The sequence below is a fragment of the Lissotriton vulgaris genome, chromosome 7, assembly GCF_964263255.1.
Source record: "Lissotriton vulgaris chromosome 7, aLisVul1.2, whole genome shotgun sequence".
Taxonomy (NCBI): Eukaryota; Metazoa; Chordata; class Amphibia; order Caudata; family Salamandridae; genus Lissotriton; species Lissotriton vulgaris.
Window position 1 is genome coordinate 1,642,892,098 of NC_141695.1, and position 12,014 is coordinate 1,642,904,111.

General features: G+C 44.3%; 1 protein-coding gene across 1 annotated transcript in view; it reads left to right on the top strand.

Moving 5' to 3' along the window:
- ARFGEF2 (ARF guanine nucleotide exchange factor 2) overlaps window positions 1-12,014 on the top strand; it is a 548,111-nt gene that overhangs the window by 259,589 nt on the left and 276,508 nt on the right. Inside the window, exon 14 of the mRNA XM_086932618.1 lies at window positions 5,168-5,369. Within this exon, the coding sequence (XP_086788744.1) occupies window positions 5,168-5,369 (202 nt within the window). The remainder of the gene's footprint in view (window positions 1-5,167; window positions 5,370-12,014) is intronic.

A 12,014-nucleotide genomic window follows, 5' to 3' on the forward strand; every position in this document is an offset into this window, starting at 1 on the left:
TGGCCCCTCAACGGGGAGGCGGTCCCTTCTAAGGATGGGTCGCCGAAAGAAGAGGAAAGGCGGTCAAGGCCCCTTCCTGTGTAGGAGGGGTTACAGCCCCCTCCTGGGGAATTTCCCGGGGCCAGTGACATCTGCGACGGCAGATGCGGTAAGTTGTGTGGGGTTGGGGGGAGGTCTACGATACCTTCTAGATACCTCACACGAGTCTTCGAACGACCTTTAACTGGCGTCGAGTTGATAAGTGCCCCCGTCAAGTCAAGGGAAATTGGTAGTAGTTGCACTTGAGTACGCCTCAGTGCTGTCGCCCCTCCAAGTGGGGGGGGTATGTCTGGTTAGGGATCTTGACACCGGTTACGACCTTGCCGTTGGCCCTTAAACGTTAGGATGTACAATTTCAATATTTCAAGTAAATGTTTTGTAGGATGATAGTTCGGCTAGGAGAACCTCTGTATTAGAGAATCTGTTAAGGTTAGCCAAACATCGCAATGTGGTATGAAATTGTACATTAATGTTTAAATGTTTATAATTTTTGTTTTAATAAATACGGCCGGGAGGGTCACTCCCTCCCACTTCCAAAAACTTCAAGAACTGTTTCCGGTTTCCCTCCTTTGGGGATTGTGTTGAGAGGGGGTGGCGGGTATCTCAGCCATATTGCCTGGTACATGTGATTTCGACTGAAAGTGCACTGGGTTCCTGCTGACCAGGTACCCAGTTCCAGAGCTCTTTCCCAAAACTGTGCAATTGTTCCCCCAAATGGGCAGAAAATTTAACAACCTATGTAAGTCCCTAGTAAATGGTACCCTGGTACCAAGGGCCTGAGGTACTAAAGAGGGTCCCTAAACACTTCAGCGCAAACTTTGCCCCCACAAGGGACTCCTCACCAAGCACGTGCATGACTGCCATTGCAGGCTGCGTGTCTTGTTGCAGACAAAAGTGAAAATACAACATATTACACATCCCTGTGTGCCATGTCCCCTACCATTGCTTATGATATTTGTAAGTCACCCCTACAGCAGGCCGACAGCCCTAAGGCATTGTACTTAATGTTATATGTGAGAACATATCTGCATGAGCAGATATGCCCCGGTGCTGGTCAGTCCTTCTGATGCCAGTATAAGTGGTCATCTTAAGCCATGTACTGGACACTGGTAAAAACGAGTTCCCCAGCTACGTGATTGCTTCACTGAAAATAGGGATATTTAGTACCAAACATCTTGTCGTGGTAATCCCACACTAATGCCAGTGTTGGAATTATCAAAGCATGCGCACAGAGGGCACCCTAGAGGCTCCCCCTAAAAACCTATCAGCCTCTTGTGTGCTTGCTGACTGGGTTCTGCTAGCCTGCCACCCGAGACAAGTTTCTGACCTCCTAGGGTGAGAGCCTTTGTCTCTCAGGAGGTAAGGAACAAAAGCCTGTCCGGGAAGAAGGTGTAACTCCCCCTCCCATAGGATGACCTGCTGATTAGCCTCCCTGGGCTGGCAAGCATCAGAGGAGCCGCCACCTGTGGAATGCGAATCTGGCTCTCCTCACAGGAGAGGAAGCCATCCCAATGTTCAGATCCCACTTGGCACCTGGACAGGCAAGAACATGTGATGACAGGTAGGCATGCCACCACCAGGCTACTACCACCCCTAAGGTGGGCTAACTACGAGGTGGGCACACATTTTCAGAGGTAGCCCTCTTTGTGATGCTTTCCTTGGAATTCTGGGACAGTTATGCCCACTACCCACTGCGAGTGGTCATATAGGGGACATAGTGACCCCAAGGGTCAGTAGCTCATCGTCTATTACTCTACAACACCCCTAAATTCAGTATTTTGGGGAGTCCCTGGCACCAGAGAAGCAGACCTTGATGACCTAAGAAGAGAAAGGACACTGAAGAGCCGCAAAAGCAGAGAAGACTGAAGAGAGCACCTGACGTGACCCCATTCACGCCGGCCTGTCTGCAGCCCTCTTCGAAAACTGCACCAAAGATGACTCGGCCTGCAGCTGTGACTCCAGAAACTTGGGAGGACTGCCCGTCTTCGAAAAAGACTCAGGACCTCTTGTGAACAGCAGACCTGTTTAGCAGAAACTCCAAAAAGAAGACACTGAGACCTTCTAGAACCAAGCAGAGAAGACTGAAGAGAGCACCTGACGTGACCCCATTCACGCCGGCCTGTCTGCAGCCCTCTTCGAAAACTGCACCAAAGATGACTCGGCCTGCAGCTGTGACTCCAGAAACTTGGGAGGACTGCCCGTCTTCGAAAAAGACTCAGGACCTCTTGTGAACAGCAGACCTGTTTAGCAGAAACTCCAAAAAGAAGACTCTGAGACCTTCTAGAACCGCCAAATCCGACACCTTAAGCAGTCACTGCACCCTTTGCCTCTGACCGAGTTGAAGTGGGCCAATGGTGCCAACAAGTTTCACAGACCTCCAGAGCTCGAGTCCATCGTGGTTTCACGACTCCTGTACTTCGCCTGCAGCCTCTGCACGCAGACCCCCTCTACCACAACTGTTCTGACCAGGAAAAAACAGACGCCTAAAGATACCTCTGCACCCGTTGCCCCTGGCCCTTGGAGAAGAGGAGCAAAGGTGTTTAACCCCCCCCCCCCCCCCACCCTCCACCCCCCTCCATCTCCCCCTGTCCCCAAGCATTGCAAGGCCTGAGCTGACTTGCTGGTAAAGTCTGACTAACTTCCTAGCCTCTTTTTACAGAGATGGATCCCCATCTACATTGAAATGCGTTGGGCTCCCAATGCTGATTTGCACCCTGCACCTGGCCCACCACTCACCTTAACTCCTGGAGGTTGGTTCTACAAGTCCATGTACTGTACCTGTTTGCAGAACTTGTTCTTCCGTCCATAGGATAACATTGCAGAACACATATATAAAGGTACTTTCTATTTTTAGAAATTGGTGTGGATCTCCTCCTTGCGTTGTGTTGTCATTTTTTTTTTATCATTGTGTGTATTTGCAAATGTCTTACACTCATCTGTGTTAAGCCTACGGCTGCTCGGCCACACCACCCCCTAATACAGCAATTTGGGATTACATAGCACACCCTGTCCACTAGTAAGGGAACCCTTGGACTCTATACACAGTATATCAGATTCTTGATATATCACACAAAGAGTCAGTTTCCTACAGATAGCATGTTCAAAACTGACACTTCCATTTGAAAGCACAGGGAAATAAAAGCAGATGGACTAGACACAGCCATTCAAGTCTGTTACGAACTCCCCGAGTCTGCATACCCACCAACAATAACAAAGAAGGGAGCTGAGGTCCCTGGGATATCCAGCCAGCAAAATGTCATCTTCAACCTTCTTCATGTTCACTACATATCACTGTCAATAAACTCTGCTACATTTAGAATAACCAGAGAAAATGAAAAATTAACAAATGGGTATGGCATGATAAATGAAGGAACACAAATGTGATCAGTGGATTCCATATCTAGTTACAGGAATTAAAGAATCTACCCCCAAATCCATCCTGTATCTAGTTTGAAGACAGACCACTTTACACCAGCCTCCTGTAATACAGAAAAAAAATAAAAAAATACATGCTGGTATACCTGCATAGAAAAGTAGGGAGTCACCCATTTTGGCATGTTAAGCTGACTTTCAGATTTTCATTCTTCCCTCCACAGTTCATACAATGGAGCAGTGGTTTAGCATAATTCAGCCACTGGCTCTTTTGCACTTTTGAGTGATTGGATTTTTACATGATCACTTGTGCACACCACCTCAAAAGATGGGCACTCTAGTGCCTTAGCTTGTTAGACAATAATTAATTTTGCCAATGTTATTTTCTTTAACATTTTTAACTGTTACTTATTTATTTAGTCATTCTAGTTCTTTTAAACTGTATTCAAGTTACAAGAATCCAAAGCCAACAGTAACTTTTCTGTGTGCCAATAAGAATATTATTTTCCTGTGATGTGCTTTAAAACTATAAAGGGCTCCTATATCTGTTCTGAGTAAACCTTCCTGCTAGGAAGCATACAGTGTTCTGTCAAAGTTGTAAGTGATAGTTATTTTCTCAGTTGTAAAATTTGTATTGCAAGCATTTGACCACCATATTTAGGCTGTGCCTTGTTTTTGTCGCATTTGCTTGCTAAATAAATCAATAAATAAATAAACATCAAGCCAGATGGCTACAGTCTGATCTGTTGGCTTTGTCACTGTTTGTTTTTCACATGTAATTTTCAGCACTAGGAGAGCTATTTGTACAGAGCACATGCTCATCAACAAGATGTGCTGTAAAATAGTTTAAAATACAGTGTCATTCTGTAATATCATGAACATTTGATTTGTCTGAGACATCTCAGTATCATATTTTAAGTCAGTCTGATTTATTTGCATTAAGAAATGAGCATTGGCAAATCCTATAGGTCTCGCCTTTACAACCTACAGCTTAGCTAAAGTGTAAAAAAAAAAAAAAAGTATTGCGTGTACATTCACTTTCTTTGTAGTTACCGATTCAAGTTGGATAAGTAACTAAAAATAAAGTAAAATGTGCAAATATTTTTTTTCCGTTAAAGGTTATGCAGGGAAAGGAAGCAATGGAGGGGGCCCAGGAGCAACATTGGGAGCGTTGGGTATGGGAATTACCTGAAAGCAGCACGTAGGAGGACAGGAGGGACATAGAAACAAAACGGGGAGCAGGCAGGATGGGTATGCAACATAGTAAGGCGTGGGTGGGGGGGGCACACTGGCAAAAAAACAAGCTGTCAAAGCAAAGGTGCCTTTGAAGCACAGAGATTGTAAAGAGGCAATGCTCCAAGGGAACAACACAACGTTGACAAGCTGGGGCACAAATCAGAAGCAGGCAACTGAGTGACCAGGAAATCCAACCAATGGTAAGTAATGGGCAGGCTTCAAGCCCATCCTTGTTGTTGGTAAGCCGCAGTAAGCCCCTCAACAGGCAAAGCTTGCGCTATGTAGTAGGCTTGACCTAAAACAGCTGAATTTAGGAAAAATGCACATTGCTTGTCTCATTTGAGGGAAAATGTATAGCTGTTTGATAAAGATTTCCTCTCACTTCAGTTATTTTCTTGTGAGTTGTTCAGACCTCTACAGAACCTTACTCTGTGATCTTTAAGAATCAAGATGATCTGAGAAGTTAAATTAAGTACTTTAGGTTTATGTATGTAATATAATTCTCATTCATTAATTGCAGGTCTTGAGAAACCAGCTGATATAGAAATGAATGAAGTGAAACCTCATGAACTTTTAAGAAGACGTAGTAGTGCAAGTTCCTTAGATTCAACAGTGTCATCGGGAATTGGAAGTATCAGCACCCAGACATCTATGCCAGATGATTTTGAGCAGTTTGAAGTTATAAAACAGCAAAAAGAAATCATTGAACATGGAATAGAATTGTGAGTGTGCTTCTAATTGTCTTATCATGTGCATTAGTATTTTGTAATTCTTAAACGTTCATGTACATAGTGGTAAGTTTCTGTTCAATAACCTCGCTTCCTATTGATACTTAGTCTAACAATTTTCTCAAATAAAGCTTTTTCCTCTGGTACATCACTGGAAAATGTTGCACCAATGCTTAGTCACTAGAGGCACCGACTGACACCCTGAAATGTATCTTGCAACTCCACCGTAAGCAACAGACAGGGTGTGCCTATGGGTGCTTGAGAGCCAATACCCTCCTTTCCTTCATTCAAGGCATCCATGGGCTCAAGATCCAGAGCTGCCAGGGGCTTTCCTTTGTATTTGTTTTTTTAGCAATGTTTCTCCACGCCTGATGCTGAAGACCCATATTATGAGTGCCTGTGATGCCTTGTTTCATCTCCATATCCATTTACATTTAACCTTTGTGCCTAGATGCGCCCCAAGACAGTCTGTGATAGGGAGGCCAAATTAATGATCTTGTATATGAAGGGGGCTCTCCATCCATCAGTGGCTCTCTGTCACAAAGCACAAAAAGCATAAGCAGCCATAAGTTGCTCTCTCATTACACCATGGCAAGAAGACCGAAAGGTCACAGAAATGTTATTTTGATCATATGGCTGTTTTGGAGGCTTTCTTTGCAGTGAAGTTTCATATGGTACGTTCTGCTTGCCAAGAGGTGCAAGCTTTGAAGGAAGTCAAGCTAGCCTCCATGGCAAAGGCTTCCTCTGAAACACTACTCTGGTGTTCATGGAGCCTAGGGCATCAGCTTGGGCTCGGCGCCAGTGGCTCTTTGCCCAGCATTGGCTGAACATACCACTCACATTTTTCAGCCTGCGCATCTGGCCACAGCAATGCTTTTTAAGGCCTTTCACTGCGCCAGACAGCATACCCCTCCCCCTCATTTTCCCCTCCCCCACTATGCAGTGAGCCCAGCATGGATGATAAAGTCTGGTGTAACCTAAAATAATCTAGAGACAGTCAGGACAAAGACAGTCTATTATTCAATAAGAAAGAGTTTTCTGATGTGATGATACCCAGTGGTCCATTCATACGTACTTATTAGTTGTTTGGATCAGATTCCGATCCTATCCAGAAGCCTCCACAAATATGTTGCACAGATGATATGTAGATCTTCCTGCCTCCTCAAGACACCAGTTCCCATTTGTTGGCTGACCTTGAGTATCATTTAACCTGGACATATCCCATGTGACAGAATTTACTACACTTGAGGGCTTATCTTCTGCTGAGCAGGTTTACTTAATTTTAGCAGAAGAACTGTCCGTTCATATTGATTGTGCCAGTGACACAATCTGCTCAAGGATTTTTGCAGTTAAGTGAAGCTTTGATTAATAAGGGGCAGCCCTAGTCACCTTTGGTTGTTATTCACCGACTTATGTTGCCAATGTAACAGTGCCTTTTGGGAGGCAGCCTTAAAGACTGGATCACTTGGTCAAAAAGAGTTTTTCTCTCACTAGCCAAGTCTTTAAATGTATTGTTACTACTTGCTAAATATTCAAATGCTGTTTGGGAAATGGCGATCTTCGCTACACCCAACCTGTCTAAGTTGGTACGAAAATAATTTTCAGAGATTTTCTACGATGGTATGGACAATGCATTCAATCTACAGCATGACGCTGTAGATGGTGTGTTTATTTATTCTTGCCAAGTATTGGGATAGTGTCTGGCATCCACCCTGGTATTATGTCATGATATGCTGTTGTAACCCCAAGATGCATCCTGAGGCTACTGGCCTATTTGCATTTTGTATCTTTATAATGGATACGTTTCCCTGCAGATTTCTAATGGATACGTTCCCTGCAGATTTCACACAGTAGGAATATCTTTCAGGTGCCATACGAATCTAGTAATTTATTTCCCCGCCTCCGCTCTCCTGAGCTGCCACATGGCACGATTGAGCCTTGACCACTACTCTGGCCACCCTGGATGAGATCAAATTACATATGGAGTCAAATGGAGGCAGGTCCTGTTTTCCATACCTTCGTTGACCAGGAGCTCTTCTCAAAGCTTTGCCAGTAAAATGTTGTCCAACACCATGCCTCCACAGGCTTTGGCCTTCAGATGTAAATGTAGTGTAAATTGATACTTGTATAGCGCACTACTCACCCACAAGGGTCTCAAGGCGCTTGTACGAATACCGCTGTGGAACCCATCCTGGCTTTCCCTGTGAGGCGTCCACTCCTGGGCACCCCCAAGGTGGAGGCCAGGCATCCTTAGCGTTGTGAGGGCCGTTGTGGAGATTAAGCAAGCTATTGCCCAGAGTTGCAGAGTGGGACTCCATGATTGGAATAGGCACCGAGGCGAGAATTATCAGGTCTGTGGAATTTTGAGCCCAAGACCCACCGAGGCGGGGAATTGAACCCTGGTCCCGGGCTAGACCTCTGCATCAGGGTCTGCCGCTCTAACCATTGAGCCACACTTCTCCAGATGAGGCCAATGCCTGATAAGGCGCTGACCCCTGTACCCTACACTCCGTCTACAATGTTGCTGCTGATGCCGCAGTTTTAACCAGTTTTGGGCACCACCGTCGAATCCTTTGAAGCCGAATGACATCATCCGAATAACAAAAGAAAAAATTCAGATCTGCTTTGGTGATGTACTCTTAACACAGCCAACTCCCTTGAGTCTAGAGATTTGCCATTATGAAGGATATTTTCAGATCTGATTCCACTGATCTAGCAATTCATGTTTAAGATTTTGGCTGTACAAAGTTTTATGATTTGGAGGATAACCTCCCCTCTCACAACACAGATGCTGCCTATACCTGGTCTTTAAAAATGCATATGGTCTGAATAAATCCACATAAGGATGCATTCCTTACACATCTGCGCTTCCTTTTATTGAAATGGTATGAAAAGCCCGAGAAGTGCTACAATAATTTTGCCTGCAACTAAGCCAATTCTAACATTTCAACAGAAATTATAAAGCCTTTCTCTGCAGTTTCAGTGCCTGAGACGGGCTCTTCTCTGGCCATCAGTCTGTAGACAAATATAGCCTGATGACACAGTACTGCACCTTCTGACCCAAATTGTTGGTCACGTCCTTCTCCAGAGAGCCTCATGAGCCAAGCTAAGTTGAACCCAAGTGCCTTTGTTGTGCCCACTCTGTACCAAAGTGCTAAGAGGCTTGACTTTGTTTGTCAAAATATTTATGCCCCTGGCGTTATAAGGTATTATGTGCTGCAATCTGCATTCCTTGTTGCACTTGGCGAAATTGACTGTCATCCGCTTACCTGACTACATGATAAAGCCTTTCTCTGATCTCTTCAACAGTGGTTTGTACGCTCCCCAACAGATCCTGAAGTTTTACGAGGATTCCACGAACACCATGGCTTAAGCCAAGGGCACAGCCGTCACTTTACATCATCATTAGCATCTTCACATCTTGACAAACTAGCAAGCTCATATTCTATCATGGAATTGGTAGATAGAAGCAGGCAGCTCAATCACTGGGCTGTAGGCACAGGAATTGGCTTTCAACAGATCATTTGGCGGGGAAAAAGATTCAGATAGCTTGCTTTCAGAAGAGAATGTTCTCTGTGATCCATCAGTGGGAGCTAGCTCAGGAAGTAGTGGATCAGGGGTTGGCCATGGTGGACTCCTCTCTGATTGACCATTTAGCTATTACTGTGAACAGAAAGGCACTCCTGTTTTTTCCCAGACAATGTGCATCTAATAGTTGCTCATGGTTTCACTCATAATTCCCTGAACACATAATCTGTATTAAGCCTTCTACCATTCCCCTTGATTTGGAGACTACTTAAAAGAATCAGGCTACACAATAGTAGAGCGATCTGGTTAGCTCTTGTTAGGATAAGGCTTTTTATTCTAGCAGATGGTCTACTCTCACTTTTTGGTGATGAGCTAAGACTCGGTCTCTTGCAGTCAGCTCAGTCACATTTTTCTGTTGATCTCTTTAGCAGAGAAGGGGCTGAAGCTTGGGGCTGTTATGGGTTCCTTGCTGTAATTTCACTGTGTTTTCTTTTTTTTTTTGCCTCACCAGGATTCACTTTTGAAGCGCCTTGTGTTTTTTCTGTTGAAGGAGGTTGTGCTATTGCCAGAATGTACTGTAGTAATGGATTCCAGAATATAGAAATATGAAAACACTTCTGTTACTATTATTTTCTAGGGCTGTAAAATTGCTCTCAAATTGCTCTATAAATGCACATTTCTCAACCAAGGTGCTTAAGCAGGCATAGAAGACCGACTATATTGGAAGAAGCATACAACGTTTTTTGTGTTTTGTTTAGGAGGTAAGATGCATTATCAATACAAGATGATATCATGTAACCTCTTGTTAATTTTTAAATGTATGGAAGTTATCCCGCTCTAGACAGTTGGAGCATAAAATTCACCTCCTTCTAAAAACGCCAGGAAGTAAAGAATAAAATTTGTTTGCCATTGTGACTTCTGGAAAAAATATTTATGTAGTCTCAGTGGCATGGCAAATCATTGAAGGTGAAGTGTCCTACTAACCTGTCTGTCATGGCCTACTAGTCATCACCTTTACATTCGTATGCCTCTCCATGGCAGGATCAGGCAGGTACTGTCGGTTTTGGTTGGAACCAAGGTCAACCAAGATACATGAAGTAAGAGGCATCATAGGATGGCAAACCAGCTAGTGAAAGTAGACAGAACTTAGAAGATGGGTGAATCAGGAGGAGGTAGGAGTGCTGTAATTGAACAATGGAGGCACAAGAAACGCCACCTGATCTCCTGGAGAACATGTGGCAAAGAAGATCACAAAGTGGAGCTACTGGCAGGCAAACAGTGTCCAATGCTGTATTGACTCAGCAGCCAGGCAGAAACCGGTGCTATATTCCTGCTCACCTGATCCCTGAGGTTGAATCACAAGATCACCCAAATGTGCTGGAAGTGGTTGGAAAATAGGAAGCTTCTCTAGTCACAAGGGTTTAAAGTTGTCACTATCACTATAAAACTTCAGGTGAGAAGGTGTTCTTCCTTCATGGAGAGACCTCATAGGGTTTAATTATAGAGCAATAAGAGGCCTCACAAAAGGAGTGGTATAAAGTGCACAAAATACCTACCAAATCTCTGTGATTTATTTTAACAAATGTAGAATCTCTGTTTTCTGTGGTAAACAAAATGACTTGGCCCATAGATGCTATTCGGCATTGACGAACCAAGAGCCGAGAAACAACGAAGCAAGAATCCTCACTGACAAGTTCAAATCTCATGTACAGATATTTTGGGAAGAATAACATAACCCTCTGAGCGTTGTTACTGTACTTCTTTAAATATTCAGACACGCTGTCAAAATGAATTGATTTTCAACTGCCAATGTGATTAATTATGAAGTGCTCTCCCATAAAGTATCTATATTTTTCAGCTGCATTAATACTCATGCCCATTAACCCCCAATGCATTTCATTTTTCTAGATGGATATTGATGTCTTAATGTTACCACTTCTGCAGACAGGCCAAACAAACTCTTAATATTTTAGGTCGAGCTATTCGATGCGCATGCGCATTGAGCTTGCGAGCATATAGGGCTTTAAACAAACTTTAACTTACTGGGCGATTTGGTGCTGTGCCCGTGGCTTTTAGGTCAATGCGCAAGCGCATTGACCTAAAATGCGCGTGCACAACACCAAATCGCCGTCTGTTCCCTCAGCCCCACTCCTCCCACACCTTTTGAAGCGAAGCTTAGCTTCACTTCAAAGGCCCCTGCTGCTTTCACACCCTCTCCCCACTCCGCCCCCTCCCCTGCCCGCTGTGTCGCATTTCTCCCCCCCCCCCCTCCCACAGCAATGCCCTCAAGTGTCCGGGAGCCCCCGCTTCTGTCATAGTCTTCTTTTAAAGCAAAGGCCATTCGCGTGGAGGGGGGTTCTGCTTTAAATGCACCTCACACCACCCACGTCCCCTCCCTTGACTGTTCATATTTGTACTTTATTGCCTATTTAAATTGTTCAACACAACTGTTTGTTTCGTCTGGCAGCATCACTAGCACGTCCGTTTACGTCGAGCAATTGTATTTTAACATTTTCAAACAACTGGGGTTTGTTGCTGAAGCGCCCTCGAGCCAGGCACACCAATGGCCTGGAGAGCGTTCACCCTCGTAGTGCACACAGCCAGCGACAGAGACAGGCCTCACTCCGTGGCTAACGTAGCAGACACACATGCACGCATTTTAAATGGGCTTAAAAAAACACTTATGTAGAAACATTCTCCTCGCAGGTTTACAGGCACTGTTCCTAAAGACAAAACGCACACATACACTAATGCATCTCCCGGAGCCACCCCTAAAGACAAAGCAGAATACTGCATCGCGTTGCACTGCATGCCGACTGTGCAGTGTTCAGACTGGGTATTGCCATTTCCTAATTATTTTTAATTTGAAAATGCTTGCACCAGAAATGCAAAGTGAGAATATATATATGTATATATATATAAAGAGAGAGACAGCCTAGTAATTGCACGAGACACCGGCATCACAACCTGTTTTTTTCTAAAATAAATGTGTATTTCATGACTTATCACTCTCTGATTGATATCTGACAGCCGTTATTAAAGTGGGTGCACGCCTGGTTGCAGCCTTACATACGTTTATCTTTGCTCCGGAAATACACCAGTAAAGCAAAA